Genomic DNA, 21565 nt, shown 5'->3' on the forward strand with positions numbered 1-21565 from the left:
AAGGGGTGGCAAGCTAAGAAAGAGAAAGAGACAGAGAGGTTGCTGGTTTCTTTCTGACTTTTAATAAGAAAAGGCCAACAACAAAAAAATGGCAAGTTAAAAATATGAATGAAATAAGACAGAATAATCAGAATAATATAGATAACAAGTAAGTCTTCCACACCTTCAAATGCTAAGATCCCATTCATACAGCATTTGTGCAGCGTCAGATGGACATCAGATGGATTTTCCTACTTCACACCGATCCTTAGATACTTCAATGGAAAGAAATGCCTCCTTTTTGGTCATTTAGGCTATTACATAATTTTCTTACAGAAACCAACTATTCATAAAAGGTGTTTGCATGAGAACTTCTTGCGGCACTTCTAGATAAAGGCAAGGCAAGGCAATGAAGGTGGTATAATTGCCAGAAGCAAGTGGGAGCTGCCTGGAGGCTCCTTGTTCTGAGTTTATCCTGTGGCTGAGATCTGAGCAGAACAATACAGCCTGAAGGCTACCCTGGACACACAGCACAATGCAGAAGATGTTTGCATCTACTCAGGTTAATTGCACTGTGGTTCACTAATTCCTCAACTTATATCAGTTTCCTGGTCATGATGATTACAGAGACTTAAAGTATTTTGGAAAGTAAGAGCATCTGAAAATTTCCAAGATAATTAAATATTTATCTTCCAGGTATATTTAACCTTCAGCAAAAAATATTAAAAAGCTATAAACAACACCATATTTTAGTCAGAATAACTAAGTCTGAGTATTCCCTGGGGCAATTCCAGCATAAGCAAATAAAACAGACTGACAACATTTCTGAAATGTCCTCTGCATAAATGCAGGTTAATTCACATTCAACATTATTATAGTCTTATGAAGTTAAATATAAAAAGTCTATTTTCTCCACTGCCGTTCACCATAATTGTACTGCTGTCTGAATAGTTTGACTGAATACTGCAAGATCAGAAAAGATGGCAAGATCTCATCCTAAATTTCAGTAAAACTCCTATAGGACAGGAGACATACATGCAAGATTTAGTTTTGTAGTAAAAAAAATCCAGTAACTAATTTATTCCTTCATCTGCAGGATAAAGTGATATGAAAAAGGACAGATTTTTAGCCTGGATAAAAGTATCAGTATATCAGTATATATATGAATTTGTACACGACTGTCAATATATTCCTTGTTATTTTACAAAAAAACTCAGTGATGCTTTAGCCCCACAATAGGGGCAGCTAAGGGACTAGGAACCAACACTTTGACAATAATGGAAGCTTATTTGTAACCACCAGAAAAGAACATTTAACAGTTTAGTAAAGAATAAGAGAAAGTAAGGAAAATTTAAGACCCATTTTTTTCTTTTTCCTTAGAAAAATGCACTTAGTTTAGATCTCATATTAAACCTTGGCTTTTAAGACAATCTTTGTTTTATTTTCTTTTCATTGCTAAAGACAGTTTTTAATTAAGTGACACCAAACATGGAGAATTCATGTACTTTTATCCATTGAATGCTATTTATTTAAAAGGAGGCTTTTTATCCTGTATATACAGATGGCCACCAAAGAATCTACTTTTAGTAGAAGTGAAGGCTTATTTTGCATTACTGGTCTCTGTATTAAACCCTTTTATTGTTAGGCTTTTTAGAGAGGTTTGTGAGGTACTCATACATTTCTCAAAAAGTAACTACTTGAACCAACTCATCCAATCAGAGCAAAGAAAGGTTGTGTTTAGAGTATAAATTTTCTGATATAAACTGGATTTTGGTTATAAAATTAGTGTTAATTCCTAGAATTACTCTAGTTTAATGTTTAATGTTACAATTCAGACATGATTTACTAAGCCATAGTTAAGCTGGAATTACAGGTCTCAGACAGTATGTATTAGTTCTTAAAAGAGTATGTGTTCTGAAGAGGTAGAAATGTTAAATATGTAACAGTTGATGTCATGCATTATTCTTCAATAACTTTTAAAATGGAATTTAATAGGCATAAAATCATTTAGGAACAGTTGAATATACAGTTTTTATAAAATTACTTTGAAAAATCTAGAACTATATTAAGAATTATATCCTTTAAATAATTTTCTGCATTTTATGATATAGAATTTTTCTCTATTTTAGCTATATATTATAGTATTCATTTAACTTTGGGTCTAAGAAATCTATAGAACTATGGAGATAAAAATGGGTTTTGATTAAGGTATCCCAGCACATTTATAGATTTCTCCACATGAAAGAAAAAAACAAAAAAACTCAAAAAAAAACCTTTCAAAAAACCCTAGGTTTTAAATTGAACTAAAATATGACAATTACATGTGACTAATAACGCATTGCAGTTTTATTCCTTAAAAAATACATAAACAAATTTTTTTTAGAAAAATTTTTTCAGGTTCATGTATTTGCTTATATGTACTTATTGGTTTTTATTCTCTACAGGGATGTATAACATTTCTTTTGTACATACACACAACTATGGCAGTTATGTTTTAAAATATTGATAGGCATATCATCCACGTACTTCATTGCAAGATGGAGCCCTAAGAAGCTACTAGGGCTTCAGCCCTAGTATTAGTACTAGTACTTTCAGCCCACTGTGCTGTTTGCGCAATGGGCTGAAATAAAGATATTTGTCTTATTTCCCCCTTTTAGTGTCTTTGTAAACTTCTGGTTGCTAGGTGGAAAAGCCATTCAAAGGAAAAGAAAAAAAAAAACAAACCAAACCCAAACCCAAAAAACATTGAAATGAATGGGGAGTTTTATATTAGGAGTTGTAGAACACTGAATTTTCAACATGTGTAATGAAACTAGAATGGAACTGAATGGTCTTCATAGGAGAGGTGCCTCAGCCCTCGGATCATCTTTGTGGCCCTCCTCTGCACTTCTTCCAACAGGTTCACATTCTTCTTATGCTGGGGGCCCCAAAGCTGAATGCAGTACTCCAGATGGGATCGCATGAGAGCAGATGTCCTGGGTTCAGCAGTAGCAGTCATGTTTTTCTTTTTTCCTTTGTGCTAGCTGGTGCAGTGCTGTGTTTTGACTTCCAGCCTGAGAACAGTGTTGGTGAAGTCGATGTTTTCAGTTGTTGCTAAGTGATGTTTACCCTGACCAAGGACTTTGTGAGGCTCATGCTCTGCCAGGGAGGAGGGGAAGCCGGGAGGAAGCAGAGACGGGGCGCCTGACCCGGGCTAGCCAGGGAGGTATTCCATACCACAGCACGTCATGGCCGGGGTGGGGGGTGACTGGGAGTTACCCGGAAGGACACGGGCTTCCGGGGGGAACTCGTTTTCTTGGCCGGTGGTATCGTATTCTCTTCCCTTGTTATTTTCCCTTATCATTGTTGTAGTTGATAGTAGCGGTGGTGATTTGTGTACATTGGTTGCTGGACTGTTCTTGTCTCAACCCGTGGGAGTTGCATTTTTTTTCGATCCTCCTCCCCGTTCCTCTGGGAGTGGGGGAGAACCCCGGTGGGGGGGGGACACGGACCTCGATTGTTATCAGCTCGGCACCACTCACTGGGAGTGAGTGAACAAGTTACCTGACAGAGTTTAAACCACGACAGTTCTTTTTTGGCGCCCAACGTGGGGCACAAGGGGTTGAGATAAGAATAGATCTGACTGGATTGATAGTCACTCGTCACAATGCTGATTTATTGGCTCTCAAGGTTGTTCCTCTTGATCTCACAGTTTCAGTATATAGTATCTTACGTCCATCTGGTATTTGCTGTATTAGTGTTTTTCAAGTGTGGGGCTTGGGCTAAGGTTTTTGTCCCATTGTACATTATGGTAATGACTTGTAATACAATAGAATCATTGATCATGAAACTGATCTGGCTTATGTTCCCAGTGTGGTCACCACCTTTATACTTTGGGAGGTATATGATGGAGGTGCTTAGCAATTACACATCTTTTTTCTCCTTCTCAGGTGCTCAACCTGTGAAGGAGACATCCTTTTACCCTCCCAGTCGTCCCCCCAGACCATTTACATTTGAGAGTTTTAAATTTTTTGAATGGCATTTTAATGCTGTTGAGACTTGTTTGCTGATGGTGATGGGAATCACCATGCTAACACGCATACAGAGTGTGTTTTGCCCACTACTGATTTCAAGAGTTAAGCAGAGTCAGGTTTGGGTCTTGTCTTGGGTCAAACGACAATGTAGGAGGACCGAGAGATTTTCCCTGAGGCTGGACAGCCATGAATGGCAGGGTGTGTGGGATAGTATGGGCAAGAATCTAGGTCAGTGGGCCCCTCCAGTACTTTGGAATTTCACTACCGAACAACTGCAAAATCCAGAAGAATTAGTAAAACACTTAAACGAGGTGTGTGGTCATTCTGGCCATACCAGAGATGGACAAATCATGGCAACGTGCTGGGGCTTGGCCTATGCTTACAGGGCCTTGTTCAACAATATCCAGCACCTTCAAAAGGAAAAGAATGTTGGCGGATCTGAGGGCAAAGCAACAGTCGCTAATCAAACTTTGGCTGCAATGAACAGCACAGCTACCCCAGCAGCAAGTACAGCAGCTGCTCAAACTTCAACCCAACAGACAGCGCGGTTACCCCAGCTCCAAGCACAGCAGCTGCACCACCCCCAGCAACAAGTACAGTCGCTACTCAAACTTTGGCCTCAATGAACAGAGCAGCTACCCCCGTGGCAAGTACAGCAGCTGCTCAAACTTCAACTGCAACAGACAGTGCGGTTACCCCAGCTCCAAGTACAGCAGCTACACCACCCCCAGCAACAAGTACAGTTGCTACTCAAACCACAGTGATAATCACTGCAGCCAAACCAGAGGACCAATTCGTACCAATATCGGTTGCCCCTGTACGCAGGCGAACAAGCAAAAAGGAGGCAAAAAGGGTGAAGCGAGATGGAGAACCAATGAATTCACCACCCGGTCCAGAATCTGATCAGGAGTCATCATCACATGACGAAGAAGAAGAAGAAGAGGTAACTTCTCGACCTCGGACCTCCACCGAGTAGCGGAATATGCGAAAAGATTTTACCCGTCAACCAGGGGAGCACATCATCACCTGGTTGCTCTGATGCTGGGACAATGGGGCTGATGGTCACAAACTACAAGGTACAGAAGCCAAGCAGCTGGGATCACTTGCTACAGAAGGGGGAATTGACAAAGCAATTGCAAGAGAGAAAAAGTCCCTCAGCCTTTGGAGGAGGCTCTTGGCAGCTGTGAAAGAAAGGTTTCCGTACAAGGACGATGTTACGAGTCGTTCGGCCAAGTGGACTACTATAGACAAAGGCATCCAGTCTCTGAGGGAATCGGCCATCGTAGAGATGCTCTATCACATCAAGCCGAATAACGGGGATACACCTATAGACCCAGATGAAGTTGAATGTACACGACCCATGTGGCGAAAACTGACACGGAATGCACCGTCATCATATGCCCATTCATTGGCAACAGTAACCTGGAATGTCATAGTACCACTAACAGTGGATGAAATGGTTCATAAACTCCGAGAGTTCGAAGACAACCTCACCCCTTCCATCATCTCAGCTGTGGAAAAACTGTCCCAGGATCTCAAACAATTGAGGGAGGATCTATCTGATTTATCCAGCTCCTCACGTGTACCAACACACGTCTCAGCTATTAACAAAAGGCGTCCTATTGTTCAAGAGAGGAGATACAGGAGGTATACACCACGGGGTACCCTGTGGTTTTACCTGCTGGATCACGGAGAAGACATGACAAACTGGGACGGAAAACCTACTTCAGCTTTGGAGGAATGGGTGAGTGAACTGAAGAGGGGAGCAAGGGCCAAGACTGATCGTCCCATGAGAGCTACGGCTTCAGCCTCTGGTGAGCAGTTTCCCAGATGGAATGGAAGAGCTGATTTTACTCCAGCTCCTGTGATAACGAAGAATAATCCCTCTCACCACGACTTAAATGTCCAAAGCTGTGACGACCATTAGAGGGGCCCTGCCTCCAGCCAGGTGGAGGTAGGGGACAATCGGATTTACTGGACTGTGTGGATCAGATGGCCTGGCACATCAGTCCCACAGAAGTATAAGGCTCTAGTAGATACCGGTGCACAGTGTACCCTGATGCCATCAAGCTGTCAAGGGGTGGAACCCATCTATATTTCTGGAGTAACAGGAGGATCCCAAGAGTTGACTGTGCTGGAGGCTGAAATCAGCCTGACTGGGAGGGAGTGGCAAAAGCACCCTATTGTGACTGGTCCAGAGGCTCCATGCATCCTCGGCATAGACTACCTCAAGAGAGGGTACTTCAAAGACCCAAAAGGGTACCGGTGGGCTTTTGGTATTGCTGCTTTGGAGACTGAGGAAATTGAGCAGCTGTCCACCTTGCCTGGTCTCTCAGAAGATCCCTCTGCTGTGGGGTTGCTGAAAGTTGAAGAACAACAAGTGCCAATTGCGACCACAACAGTGCACCGGCGGCAATATCGCACCAACCGAGACTCCCTGATTCCCATCCATCAGCTGATCCGTAGACTGGAGAGTCAGGGGGTGATCAGCAGGACCCGCTCACCCTTCAATAGCCCCATATGGCCAGTGCGAAAGTCTAATGGAGAATGGAGACTAACTGTAGACTATCGTGGCCTGAATGAAGTCACACCACCATTGAGTGCTGCCGTACCGGACATGCTAGAACTTCAGTATGAACTAGAGTCAAAGGCAGCCAAGTGGTATGCCACGATTGATATTGCCAATGCATTTTTCTCCATTCCCTTGGCAGCAGAGTGCAGGCCACAGTTTGCTTTTACTTGGAGAGGTGTCCAGTTCACTTTGAACCGATTGCCCCAGGGGTGGAAACACAGCCCTACCATTTGCCACGGACTGATCCAGACTGCACTGGAACAGGGGCAAGCTCCAGAACACCTGCAATACATTGATGACATTATTGTGTGGGGCGATACAGCGGAAGAAGTCTTTGAGAAAGGGAGGAAAATAATCCAAATCCTGCTGAAAGCCGGTTTTGCCATAAAACGGAGTAAGGTCAAGGGACCTGCACAGGAGATTCAATTTTTGGGAATAAAATGGCAAGATGGACGTAGACATATCCCCACAGATGTGATCAACAAGATAACAACAATGTCTTCACCAACTAATAAGAAAGAAACACAAGCTTTCTTGGGTGCAGTGGGGTTCTGGAGAATGCACATCCCAAATTACAGTTTGATTGTAAGCCCTCTCTATCATGTGACCCGGAAGAAGAATGATTTTAAATGGGGCCCTGAGCAGCAACAAGCCTTTGAGCAAATTAAACGTGAGATAGTTCGCGCAGTAGCCCTTGGACCAGTCCGGACCGGACCAGATGTAAAAAATGTACTGTACACTCAGCTGGGGAGAACGGTCCTACCTGGAGCCTCTGGCAGAAAGCTCCAGGGGAGACTCGAGGTCGACCCCTCGGCTTTTGGAGTCGGGGATATAAAGGATCTGAGGCCAGCTGTATCCCAACTGAGAAAGAGATACTGGCAGCCTATGAAGGGGTTCGAGCTGCTTCGGAAGTGATTGGCACTGAAGCACAGCTCCTCCTGGCACCCCGGTTGCCCGTGCTGGGCTGGATGTTCAAAGGCAGGGTCTCCTCTACACATCATGCAACTGATGCTACATGGAGTAAATGGGCTGCACTAATTACACAATGAACCCGAATAGGAAATCCCAGTCGTCCAGGCATTCTAGAAGTCATCATGGACTGGCCAGAGGGCAAAGATTTTGGAATGTCACCAGAGGAGGAGGTGGTGCGCGCTGAAGAGGCCCCACCATATAATAAACTGTCAGAAAGTGAAAAGCAGTATGCCTTGTTTACTGATGGCTCTTGCCGTACTGTGGGAAAGCATCGGAGATGGAAGGCAGCTGTATGGAGTCCTGGACGACAAGTTGCAGAAACTGCTGAAGGAGAGGGTGAATCGAGTCAGTTTGCCGAGGTGAAAGCCATCCAGCTGGCCCTGGACATTGCTGAACGAGAAAAGTGGCCAGTACTTTATCTCTATACTGACTCATGGATGGTGGCAAATGCCCTGTGGGGGTGGTTGAAGCAATGGAAGCAGAGCAACTGGCAACGCAGAGGTAAACCCATCTGGGCTGCTGCACTGTGGAAAGATATTGCTGCCCGGGTGCAGAACCTGGTGGTGAAGGTACGTCATGTAGATGCCCATGTACCCAAGAGTCGGGCCACTGAGGAACACCAGAACAACCAACAAGTGGATAAAGCGGCTAAGATTGAAGTGGCTCAGATGGACTTAGATTGGCAACATAAAGGTGAATTATTTTTGGCCCGGCGGGCCCATGACACTTCAGGCCATCAGGGCAGAGATGCAACATATAGATGGGCCCGTGATCGAGGGGTGGACTTAACAATGGACACTATTGCCCAGGTTATTCATGAGTGTGAAACATGTGCTGCAATTAAACAAGCCAAGCGGTTAAAGCCTCTTTGGTATGGAGGACGATGGTTGAAGTATAAATATGGGGAGGCCTGGCAGATTGACTATATCACACTGCCACCAACCCGCCAAGGCAAGCGCCATGTGCTTACCATGGTGGAAGCAACCACCGGGTGGCTGGAAACATACGCTGTGCCCCATGCCACTGCCCGCAACACTATCCTGGGCCTTGAGAAACAGATTTTGTGGTGACACGGCACCCCAGAGAGAATTGAGTCAGACAATGGGACTCATTTCCGGAATAACCTTACAGATATTTGGGCCAAAGAGCATGGCATTGAGTGGGTATATCACATCCCCTACCATGCACCAGCCTCTGGGAAAATCGAACGGTACAATGGGCTGTTAAAAACTACACTGAGAGCAATGGGTGGGGGAACTTTCAAGCATTGGGATACACACCAAAGGCCACCTGGTTGGTCAACACCAGAGGATCTGCCAACAGGGCTGGCCCAGCCCAGTCAGAACTTTTACATATTGTAGAGGGGGACAAAGTTCCCGTGGTGCATATGAAGAATTTGCTGGGGAAGACAGTCTGGGTTATTCCTGCTTCAGGTAAAGGCAAACCCACTCGTGGGATTGCTTTTGCTCAGGGACCTGGATATACTTGGTGGGTAATGCGGGAAGATGGGGAAGTCCGATGTATACCTCAAGGGGATTTGATTTTAGGGGAAAACAGCCAGTGAACTCAGTTGTATGCTGTTGCCTGCTGTGTAATGCTTTTATAGCCCATCAACTAGATGTCTCCAGGTCACCAGCGACTGGCCCTGACTTCCCTCCAGCCATCATCCCAACAGAGAATGAACTTTGAACATCATGGGCCGAATGGACTCGGCAGCATTATAGGGATTGGTCCATGCACTAAGAAAATGATCTTTTCCTCTTGGTCTGTATGTATATGGATGTATATATATGGGAGAGCGATGGTGTATTGAAAATGTGGGATCTGAGCATGACGTGAATGGTATGGAATAAGGGGTGGATAATGTCCTGGGTTCAGCAGTAGCAGTCATGTTTTTTTTTTTTCCTTTGTGCTAGCTGGCGCAGTGCTGTGTTTTGACTTCCAGCCTGAGAACAGTGTTGGTGAAGTCGATGTTTTCAGTTGTTCTTAAGTGATGTTTACCCTGACCAAGGACTTTGTGAGGCTCATGCTCTGCCAGGGAGGAGGGGAAGCCGGGAGGAAGCAGAGACGGGGCGCCTGACCCGGGCTAGCCAGGGAGGTATTCCATACCACAGCACGTCATGGCCGGGGTGGGGGGTGACTGGGAGTTACCCGGAAGGACACGGGCTTCCGGGTGGAACTGGTTTTCTTGGCCAGTGGTATCGTATTCTCTTCCCTTGTTATTTTCCCTTATCATTGTTGTAGTTGATAGTAGCGGTGGTGATTTGTGTACATTGGTTGCTGGACTGTTCTTGTCTCAACCCGTGGGAGTTACATTTTTTTTCAATCCTCCTCCCTGTTCCTCTGGGAGTGGGGGAGAACCCCAGTGCGTGGGGGGGGGGGGACACGGACCTCAATTGTTGTCAGCTCGGCACCACTCACTGGGAGTGAGTGAACAAGTTACCTGACTGGGTTTAAACCACGACAGCAGAATAGAGCACTTCTCTCAGTTAATAGCTGCTGAAGAGCATTTCTGCTTAGCTAAAGTTTGGCATCCAGATCTGGACAGCAGAATAGTTCTTCATACTCTACTAGCTGCATTAAGTCAAATAAATGAGGTAGTTAATCTCAAATTATATAGCTTCTATACTTAGAAAATTGAAATATAGCTTTCTATTTTCAGGTCAATAAGAATATAAAATCTATATGTTGATTACTTTTTCTAGTGATTAAATTATTTTTTGTCATAAACTAAGAAGGACATGGAGCTGTTGGGCCAAGTCCAGAGGAGGGCCATAAGGATAATAAAGGCTCTGTAGCACCTCCCGTACAAAGACAGGCTAAGAAAACTGGAGTTGTTCAGTCTGGAGAAGATAAGCCTTCATGGAGACCTCATAGCAGCCCTTCCAGTATCTGAAGGGTGCCTAAAAGGATGCTGGAGAGGTACTCTTCATCACGGACTGTAGCAATAGGACAAGGGGAAATCTTAAGCAGGGGAGATTTAGGTTCGATATTAGGAAGAAGTTCTTTGCTGTGAGGGTGGTGAGGCATTGGAACAGGCTGCCCAAAGAAGTTGTGAAAACTCCATCCCTGGCAGTGTTCAAGACCAGGTTTGGCAGGGCCTTGAACAGTCTGGTCTAGTGGGAGGTGTCCCTGCTCATGGCAAGGTGGTTGGAACCAGATGATGTTAAGGTCCTTTCCAACCCTAACCATTCTATGATTCTAACTAGAAAGGAGAATCAATTTTTCTTAGTTGTTCCAGTAAATACAGCTTTCTGTTTCCAAACTGATAGCATTACACAATTAACAAGTTGTGGGGGGAGGGTAAGGTGGTTTTTTTTACCAGTTTAGCAATGTTGCTATTGTAACTGCCCTCTCAATGTTAATTTTCTCTATCTACTTGTCTGAGGAAACTAAAAACTTTTATTTCCATAGCAGACACGATACTTATATCAGCCTCAGGCCACACTATGGAAACACTTAAATATCTGCTTTGCTGGCAAAAGTGACTATTCTTACTGTAACATCTCGGACAACTCACACATGTAGTATTAGGCATTTTTTAAGTAATGCCACTTAACCAGAAACTCTTGACTATTCAAATTGATTACAATAAAGATGATTGCTTTTTAGCTTAGAAGAGACGTTTTTGGTTTGATAACTGTCAACTTTTGTAATCCTGATAAAAATTTTCTGTTATTTTCTCACTTTCACAGAACTCAGTTTATTTCAGCTCATCTGAAGTCATTGGCAAGACTTTTTGTTGCTTAAAATAGTAGGGGATCATCACTGATGTCTACCAATGCAATTCACATATATCTTCAGAAAGTCACAAGTGTTTATCCTGTGTGTGAGACTTTAAGTTGAACCGAGTGTGTTAACGTGGCACAAACACTGTTTTACAAAGAAGTTCTTGACTACCCTTTTTTATAGGTGCCCTTTCTTAATTTCAGAAATAGTTGGGCATATTGTTATTTATAACTCAAATTCCATGATCACAAAAATGTTAATGGTGATTAATTAGATAAAAAAACATCAGGGGTGAAATGTATGCTTCACAAAATCAGAAGTATTGAATATTTTAAAGGACAAGAAAAGAGATTTGAGGGTTTAAGGGAGCTTTTTTCTTCCATCGGTTTTATAGGATTATTTTACTTCAGTTTCAAGTGATGACTAAAGTAAATCTTCCTGCCAGCATACAATTTCCTGGCAAATTAATTGTTCTTGTTGCTCATAGGTGAGGTGGGGTAGGTAGGAATGTCTGGTTTTAATTTTCCTGGATTTTTTATTTTTATGACCCTGTTTTTCACTGCTTAGACTTTTTCTGAGTTTAAAACATTTGGGATGAAATAGTCCATGTATGCTGTCTCCTGCTAAATACCTGAGAAAGTTTCAAATGAACTCAAACACTTTTTGCAGAATGTGCTAGGAAGAGGAAATAGTAGGTTGCTAATATTAAAAACGCAAAAACAAAAAAAAAAACAAAAAATCATCTCTTGAAGCAGTAACACTTTTTTGACACCTTCAGAAGCATGAATGTCTTCCTTTTTAATGTCCCAAACTGGTCACCTTGATATCCTTAACATACTTGTTAATTCTCATTTAATACCGTCAAAGTATAAGAATTAGAAAAAAAAACCTTTATATATATTCAGACTTTTTTTTTTAGGATTCTACAGCTAAATTCTGAAACTGTTAACTGCATTGGACACCTGCTACTTTTTGATTGACCTGTGCATATACCTTTCCCTGAGAGTAACTGAGCACTTGCTATTCCAGTAATTCAAGCAGTAAGGAAAATTTTCTTTAATGGTCCTTCACTGGACCATTTATATCAGGAAATTTGGTTGTAGATTTTTATTTATTTTTTTTTAAGTGGTCTTTCTATTTCACCTACTAACATCCACAGACAGAAAAGGAGAATGAATAAAAATTCTTAAATAAATCCAAAAAGTAAGGAGGAAGTCAGGTGCTAAGGTGTTAACATCGTTCAGAAAGTTGACCAAATGACTGAATTTTATATCATCAAAATTTTTTTTCTACTGCATAGCTCGATTCTTTTACATTTTAACTTTGATACAGAAGAAAATTGAAATCTGTTTTTTAAAACATATATTTCCAGAAGGGTTGCTTAGAACAATTTTTGCTTTACACAAAAAAGCAAATAAAAAAGCAAGCAAACAAACAAACAAAAAACCAAAATTCCTATTCAGCATATTTTAAGATGGGGTCTTTTATTTCCCTTGGAAAACTTAACATGAAGAATTTATTTACTTGCTTACTTTATTTGTTTCTTTTTTAATATAAAAGAATAGATGTATTTTGATTCAACATAACATAGGGTTTATACACTGAACACACACAAATACTTATAATTTCTTCACAAAAAGATGCATGATGCGTAAAGCACAAAATATAAGTTGTCCTTTATTTGATGTTTCCAGCAATGTTAAGATTTTTTTGTAGGTAAGTCAAGTAAAGCGATGTGTAGCTTCGACAACCTTCAGCATAATCTGATCGATGTAATATCAGGAACATTAATCAAGAAGAAGTCTTAAAAGAAAAATAATTTTTTTCCTCTTCTGTAGTAAATAATGTATGGACTCATTTCCAGATGGTATCAAGTAAAGCACTCTTGGCACTCTTCCAAATTACATAATTCAAACCTACTATTTTGTGCAGCATAGGAATTCTGTCCTTGACAAACTGTAAGTCATTAATTCTTTGCTGTGAAGGAAAACAGAATACTGATAAGGAAGCCAATATTCAGTTTGCCTAGGTTATCTTCAACGGAACAAACCATTTAATGAAGTTTGAAGTAATTAGGCCTCAATAATGCTTATTATGGGACTCCAAGATTTACAAGGTTAAACAATGAACTCAGCATTGCAGTTTAAAAGGATTGAAACTAAATGAAAGTTCTTTTCTGAGATTATATATTAAAAATGGTAGAATAAAAGCACTATGGAATGTTAGATACTAGTGTAGTGCCTCAAACTTCTGTGTCAGTCAAACAAGAATGATTTTTTTGCCCTTCTCTATCACATATATCATGAAAATACACTGCATCAGCTACATGTTCTAAAGCGTACAAATGTACAAAGTATCGACAGCTGCTGAAAGGAGCAAGAAGTCCAAATACAAGTATGTCTAACTGCCTTTTTTTTAGAGCCCTAGGGTACTTTTCATTGTGAAAATTGAACAAGGGACACTAAACATTAAATTTTTGATCAACAGACTGAAGGTCTGTGCTTGACCTGCTGTGTTCTGTCTGACCAGTAAAAGCACATATCTTCCAGGTGAGATATGACAGTAAAGATCACTGTGATCAATAATGGTCAAATTGGTATACATTCAAGAGTATACCAAGTTCCAGAATGAGGGGGGGTCAAAGTTTGCTATGACCCAGTAATACAGATTTGAGTTAATGTCTTTTTGGCATCTTTAAGGCCCTCCTTGGCTTATACCGAAATCAGTAGAAAAATCTCAACTGACATGATGCAGCCTTAAGCTCATAGATTCTTGCTCCATTTTGCAAAGTTAGCAATAGCATTACAGAAAAGATCAATCATATACAGTTTACTCATGCAGCCAATGACTTTACGCTTGAACCTAACTATTTGCATAGTAAGGATTTCTCAGGTAAATAATGCTTTGAAGATCAGATCCTACACTGTAAGGATAGAAAGACTAAAAAAAAAAAAAATCTATATCAGTGCTTTCTTTTTAAAAAATAATTAATTTATAATTCCTAAGTGTAAAAGATTCTTTTGCAACAGCAACAATGGAGAGTTTGGTGTTACAATTAATTACAAGTGATACTCCTTATTTACAATTTTGATGGGGAAAAGATAATAGATTTACAATCTTTGATTTTTAGTTCTAAAATGCATTTTTTTAAGTAATGAATATTCATTCATTTTAAATTGTAAGTTGACTACTGAGAGACTTAAGTACTGCAATAGTGTATATATTACAGATAAGTTTATAATAGTGAGTAAAGATACTGAACACTTGTTTTTCACAACTTTTCCTAACAAAAAATAGGCTGAGAAAATAGGCATTTTATAGAGATAGGTCTTAGATTCCTAAATCTGAACACACCTGACATTCTGGTTTGTAATGCAAGTTATTAAGATATAACTGTGACAAAAACGACATTGGAAAATTAATATGAAGAATAAGGATTTCATATTTGTCCTATCTTTGTAGAAAATCAGAACTCAGAAAAAATAAAATTATAACTGTAATAAAGTATATGGGAAAATAAGCAGTAGTTAATGTTTATTTCTGAAGTACAAAAGAATTAAAAATTTACAAAACAAGAAAAAAAAACAGATATTAAAAAAGCTGTTATTCAAGTTCAATTTCTTAAACATCTTAAAATTCCTAAAAATGCAATATGATAATTGTTGATAGGAAATGCCACTGGCAAGACAGGGATGACACAATCTTCTTCGAGAAATTTCTGGTACTGAACTTTCAATGTCAATGGCATTCTTTGGATTTCTCCTTTATAACCTAGGAAAAGAACTTCCTACCAAATCTGTGTCCTGTGCTGCACCAAAAGAAGTGTGACCAGCAGGTTAACAGAGGTGATTTTCCTCTACTCCTCTACACTACATCTTTAAATTGAGAAGGCTATTAAATGTGTAGTATTCCACACTCAGCTGACAGCAGAAAAATAAAAGTCTCCAGAGGGACACTCCATCTAAAATCCAGATTGCTTTCTGGAGATGCTTCTCTGTCTTCATTGATTACATGAAGAGTCTTGACACTTATCAAGTTTTAGCATGTTTGGTACTTAACGTCTATAACTTCTGTTTCATTCTTCAGAAGCCAAAAATATCTTGTTGTGACATCCCTGCTTACCTGCTTATATATGGTGTATTTTTTAGAGTGGATGGAAGCAGATGTCTCACTGTTTGAGTCATACTTTTACTAAACTTAACAATGGCAAGCATTCTGCAAGACGACTTTATAGTTTTGTTTGTGATTGAAAGAAAATACTGATTCTACTAATTTCCTTGGCTTCTATACCTGGATCTTGGTTTGATTAAGTGCAGGAATTCCACTTGAAATAATAACATCAACAAATTTTAACTGGAATAATTGAATCACAGAATATATCCAGACTTGGATGGGACCTGTGGAGAACATTGAGTCCAACTCCTGACTCCACACAGAACAACCTAGAAATTAAATCACACAGGATCCCCCTCGATCAAAGATCTTGAGAGTCTGGGCAAGACCCTGATGACTGGAAAACAACCTTCTGCCATTTCAATCAGAAAGGCATGAGGGGAGATCCAGAAAATGACAGAACTCCTAGACTAACCTCAGTTTCTGTCATAGTAATGGAGAAGATCACCTGAGTGCTACTGAAAGGCATTTCAAGGACAATGAAATCATGAGGCACAGTTCACAAGGGAAAAGTCCTGTTTAACTAATTTGATATCCTCCTCTGATAACGTCACTTGCCTACTGGATGTCAGGAAAGTAGAGGATGTGGTTGTTCTGTTTTTTAGCAAAGCTTCTGTTACTGTCCCTCATAGTAGCTTTCTGGACAAGTTGTGTTACTGTGAGAAGAACAAATACCTGGTGTGTTGGGCAAAGAACTGGCTGCATGGCAGTGTTCCAAGGGTTATAGTGGATGGAGCTACATCTGGCTGGCAGCCATTCCCAGTGATGGTCCTCAGGGATTAATTCAAGGGCCAGTTCTGCTCAATGATTTAATCAATTATCTAGATTCCAGAGTTGACTGCACCACAAGTAAGTTTGCTAATGATTTTAAACTGGAGAGAAACCCTGGTCTGCAGAATTTCACTTTCTGAACGCACTTAGAAACCCTTGGAAGCTGTTCATACATTGGAAAAAAACGATGAAAGAGTATTTGTGGCCCTGTTTTCATTATAGTATAGCTATGGTTGATGTTAGTCCAGGTCTGGGCTGTGTAGTATGATAGACATATGGGCATCCTGGAGAGAGCCCCGCAGGGCTCCACCCCATCTGGGCCCGCAGGTTCTAGAATCAAGTCACGATGGTGTTCGTATTAACCAGGTGCTGGCCCAGCAACAGCCCCAGTGCCTGCACGGATGGTGCTGTGTAGCAGCACCAGCAGTACTGGGGCTGCTTCTCTCTTGTGGCAGAGCGCTCCCATCCTGAGAGTTAGGAGTTCTTATTTGCAAGTCTTCTCACGCCCCTGTCAGGATGGGGCAATGGCTCTGCTGCTGCGGGCCCAGGTGGGTTCCCCCACAGCTCGTGGATGCACTGGCACAGCTGGGCCCCGCAGCAGCCGCCTTGCTCATGCCCAACGCCGTCTGCCCTGCAGGGATGACGCTGGTCCCGACCAGCAGTGCAAGCCTGACCCGGTGTTGCCTGAGCCACTGCTCAGGGAGCATGTGCGGGTGACCCAGGGACATGGCCAGAGGAAGAAGAGGGACCTCCTCCTCTTCAAGGACAGTGTGGTCATTGCCAAGACCAAGTAAGACAGCCAGAGCCCAGCTGCCTTTCCTACCAAGCCCTGCCCCTAGCACCAGGGCACCAGAGCAGGGACAGCCAAGGAGCAGCCCCAGGGCCCCAGCACCCTGGTGCTGGATGCACCCATGGCCTTGCCCATGGCTGGCAGGCACTAGAGGGGAGCCAGCGGGCTCAGCCACCTCCAGGTCACTCCCTGCTGCTCTCTGCAGATGTGGCAGCACCCCACGCCCACTGCTGTGCCTGGCCCTGGGCCTGCTGAGCAGGCACAGCTGGTGAAGATGTTTCATCCAGCTGTGTCCAGCCAACCCCTGCCCAGCCCCATCCTTGCCACTCTTGCTGCTACCGCTCCACTGCTGGGTGGTACTGGCTGTTCCTGGCAGTGTGGAAGTGCTCCCCAGGCTGGCAGCAAAGGAAAGAGCTGGCTTGGGTCTCACACAGCTCTTTCTCTGCCCCTTCCCTGTGCACAGACCACTGGAAGGAGTTCAGGGAGCCCGGGTGACCCAGCTGCCGTCCAGCAGGATGGTGATGAAGGAGCTGAGTGGCCGCCATGCTGCGAGTGTCCTTCCTGCCTCTGCTCTGTCCCCAGGGGCTGCCCCAGCCCGGCATCAGCTGCATCGCTCCTCACCTTCTGCACTTTTCCCCTTGCCCAGGGGATGACCCTGGATGCCGGGAGCCTGGAGAAGCTGCTATAGCGCCAGGCCCAGGTCAGAGTCACTTGTGGTGCAATCTCACCCATTCCCACCTCTCACACACAGCCAGAGGCTGATGCAGCTCGCCAGGGGCCCTTTCTGCTGTAGGGCTCCTTGGTGAGTGCAGCCCATTTCTTGCAGGTTGGTGCCAGGCAGCTGCCAGTTCCTGTTCTCTCCGGCAGTGAAGATGGATGTGGCCATGTAGATGGTGAGCGTGGAGAAGACAGTGGCAGGATGGCCCTTCTCTCCTGCTCTTGCAGGTGGGCACATGTGCAGCAATGTGGCTGCCGCTGCCCTTCCTGCAGGGCACGTCCATCCCCATCACTTCAGCAGGAGAGAACTGAGCCCCAGGGCCCATTGGTCCCAGATGATGCCACCTCTCCTGTGCCCTCAGTGATGGGGAGACAGCACTGAGGGAGTCTGGGAGTACTCTCTTGGTGCTTCTCCTCCACAGCTCTTTGCTTTATTTCCCTTGGCAGCAGGTGGGACCCACAGGAGCAGGAGGAGGCTGCCCTGGCCATTGGCACGGCCAGGGACCTCAGCTGCAGTAGGGGCACCAGGGCCATCAGGCTCTGCTGGGGCAGGAGCTCTGTTTGGCCGGCCCCTGGCAGACCTCTGCAGCCAGGATGGCATGCTGCCACAGCCCATCCAGGTAAGCCACCCTGGGCAGGGGTTCCCCATCCCATCCCATCCCATCCCATCCCATCCCATCCCATCCCATCCCATCCAGCTGGCTGCTCCATAGAGTGGCTGTCCCCAGCACCTATCTCAGGGCCTGTCTCCAGCTCAGCAGCTCTCCTCCTCTGTGCCTTCAGGACCTGCTGGCTGTGCTCAATGAGTGTGGCCCATCAACAGAGGGGATCTTCCAGCTGGCAGCCAGCCAGCGTGCCTGCCGCGAGGTCAGGGAGGCCCTGGACAGTGGGGTGCCGGTGCAGCTGGAAACCCAGCCCGTGCTGCTGCTGGCTGTCCTCTTGAAGGTGAGCCCTGCTGACCCAGAGCCCTGCAGCTCCTGGCTCTCTTGGTGCTGATGGGCACCTGCGGGAGCACAAGCAGAAACCCAGCTGCCTGCTCATGAGCCAGAGGGCTGGGGATGCTGCAGATGCGCCAAGGGTGCAGTGGCCAAAGCCTCACGTGGAGCCCTTGGCACTGCAGGACCTCCTTCGTAATATCCCTTCCAAGCTCCTCAACATCCAGCTGTTTGAGGAGTGGATGCACACCATGGAGAAGACCAGAAGACAGGAGAAGCTTTCAGCACTGAAAGAGTAAGTGTTGCAACAGCCAGCAGGGACTGGCACAGGCTGGGACTCAGCTGCAAAGCAGTGGCCTTCCTAAAATAGCCATGGCTCCTGCAAGCCACCTCCTGCTGCTGTGGGGTTTATGTCTGGAGGAGAGGGGCACGAAAAAGCTTTTCTCTCTGGGGATCACTTCCCACAAGCGCTGGGGCTTGTTCCAATAAGAGCCCTTTTCAGAAGGGCAGGGAGAGAGGGAGGTGGCTGTATCTCAGCGTAGGCAGTCCCTCTGCTGTAGAGCAGGCAGTGGCCTTGGGTGAGATCAGCCTGGGAGACCTGTGCTGTCAATGTTAACTTCACTAACGCTGTGCTTCTGTTCCCTCAGGGTGGCCAGCAAGCTACCAGAGGCCAACCTTCTCCTGCTCTGGCACTTGCTGTCGCTGCTTAGCAGCATCAGCAAGAATGTGGCCACAACCAAGATGACTGCTGGGAACCTGGCCATCTGCCTGGCACCAAGCCTTCTGAGCCTACCCCAGGAGCTGCCCCTGGATGTCCTGGCTCTGGAGACAGGGAAGGTACACTGTGTTCACCACCCAGCTACAGCGTTCCCAGCCCAGCTTTGCTGCTCAGAGGGTCCTGGCTGCCTCCTCCAGTCAGCAAAGCCATGGAGCAGCAGCTGGGAAGAGCAGCCCCATGGCAGCACCTTCTTGCACAGAAGCACAGGTCAGGCTGGGAAAGATTGTTTGAGCCCTCATCAGCCCCCTCAGTGAAACCAGTGGTTTGCTGTGTGCAGGTGACGAAGCTCATCAAGTTCCTTATTGAACACCATCAGGAACTCCTTGGAGAGCAGGTGGCCAGGCTGGCCAGCAAGGGGGATGAGGAGACACCAGCAGCACAAGCAGAGCTGGAAACAGCAGAGGTAAGTGAAGTGCACAAGCAGTGTGACAAAAGCCTCCCTCCTCAGAAGGTGGGGCTGCTGCCACCTCAGGGAAAAGCATGGTCATCCACCAGCCTACAGCTCTGCCAAAGTGCAGAGCAAGGCTGATGCAGGTTGGCCATCCCGCTTTGTGAGGTGATCCCACCACAGCTGGCTCAGCTGAGCTGACCAAACCCATCCAAGGGATGTGCCTTTTAGAGCTAGGGTAGCAATTGTGCAGGGAGGTCCTTGCCCCCTGCTAACCTACACATTGCCATTGCAGGTGCCTCCTGTTGCTCCTGAGAGTGAACAGCAGAGGAGCTTTTCCAGGGAGAAAAGGTAAAACTTCCTGGCTTTGCTTGGTTCAAGGTAATCACGGCTTCACCTGTCTAACAATACTGTTGAATGGAAAGGTTCCCAGGCTCTTCACACAACACCAGGAAGAGAAAAGCAGCCTGGGAAGAGGGCAGTGATGGGCCACCATGCCAGAAGAAGATCAAAACTGAGCTTTCAGGGATGGGCAACTGAAAAAAATCAAGCAGGGGAATAACAAGGCACCCAGGTATGTAGCAGAGCCTGTGTTCCATCTTTTTGCCAAGCTCTGAGTACAGGAAACACTCCTGAGGTGCACAGGATGGTCCTGGACAGGAAGCATGTACCTGCCCTCGGGGAAACATGTATGTCAGGTGAAATATACTACCCCAGCATTGCCTGCCAACCTGTGATTTTAGTATGGCAGAGCAAGGGATGCTGCTGCTTGGGTTTTGGAAAGGACCATACCCCACCTTCCAAGGGCTCCCTGCTGAGCCCTGCTGCCTGGCAAGGGGGCACTGCATGTCTCTGTCAACTTCCCATGCTCTGAGGGTATCACATGTATTGAGAAGGGACAAAAGCAGCACTGTAGTTGCCAGTAAGGAACCAGTAAGGAGCCTCTCTCTTGTGCTAACAATGACCTCTTTTACAGCATACTTCCAAAATGCCCAGGAGCCAAGTCCCACCTGCTCCTGCCCTCATGGCTTCATCAGTGCTTTCTGACTCTGCCCTTGTAGGTGCCCATTTACTGCTTTGAATGTGCTCTGCTGCCTGGGCTTGGAGTTCTACCCTGTGGCCCCAGCACCACCTCGGCAATGGCCACCATGTCCCTCTGATCTGGATAGAAGGTTCCACCACCTCGCCCTGGAGCCAGAGCAGTGCCCTCAGACCCATCCCAGCCCTCGCAGGAGGCCTTGCTGGCTCACTCCTCAGCCCTGCCAGCAAACGCCCACCTGATGGAGCATCTCCCCAAGTGGGGAGCTGGCCTCTGGATCTTGAGATTCTCATTGTTACTATGCTTGTTACTATGTTTATTAATACACTTGTTACTGTGTTTATGTTTATTCATCTATTACTATGTCTTTTTAAAACAAATTCTCGGATATACTTTAGGACAGATTTAGGATATAGTTTAGGAAACACATTATAGGATATAGGATATATTTGAAATACAGTTTAGGAAGCACGTCATAGGGTACTAGTTATTTTACATTGTTTGACTCCACACTTCATAGGATCATAGAATAGTTGGGATTAGAATAGGATAGTTTGGGTTGGAAAGGACTTCCAGTAATTTCATGGTATGTCACAAGACTACTCTTTGAGTGGCTTTTTATTTGTGGTAGTAAAAAAGAAAGTGGTACAAAAGTCAGATGCCTCTGCCTTGCCATCTGCATCCTACAGAATGGAAAATAGGAAAGAAA

General features: G+C 44.6%; 1 protein-coding gene across 2 annotated transcripts in view; it reads left to right on the forward strand.

Annotated features, from left to right (window-relative positions):
- The window catches only part of LOC133265055 (uncharacterized), a 947336-nt gene extending 926863 nt beyond the window's left edge, over positions 1-20473 (forward strand). Inside the window, exons 2-8 of one of the 2 annotated variants that reach the window (XM_061445217.1) lie at positions 18164-18336; positions 18500-18661; positions 18837-18946; positions 19299-19488; positions 19707-19832; positions 20113-20168; positions 20243-20473. In XM_061445217.1, the coding sequence (XP_061301201.1) occupies positions 18164-18336; positions 18500-18661; positions 18837-18946; positions 19299-19488; positions 19707-19832; positions 20113-20168; positions 20243-20357 (932 nt within the window). In that variant the 3' untranslated portion in view covers positions 20358-20473. The remainder of the gene's footprint in view (positions 1-18163; positions 18337-18499; positions 18662-18836; positions 18947-19298; positions 19489-19706; positions 19833-20112; positions 20169-20242) is intronic. The other variant, XM_061445218.1, reaches the window with a different exon arrangement.
- Positions 20474-21565: the final 1092 nt, after the last annotated feature.

The sequence above is a fragment of the Pezoporus flaviventris genome, unplaced genomic scaffold (assembly GCF_033815535.1).
Source record: "Pezoporus flaviventris isolate CSIRO_AGI_PZ_B2104156 unplaced genomic scaffold, CSIRO_AGI_Pfla_v1 ptg000003l, whole genome shotgun sequence".
NCBI lineage: Eukaryota > Metazoa > Chordata > Aves > Psittaciformes > Psittacidae > Pezoporus > Pezoporus flaviventris.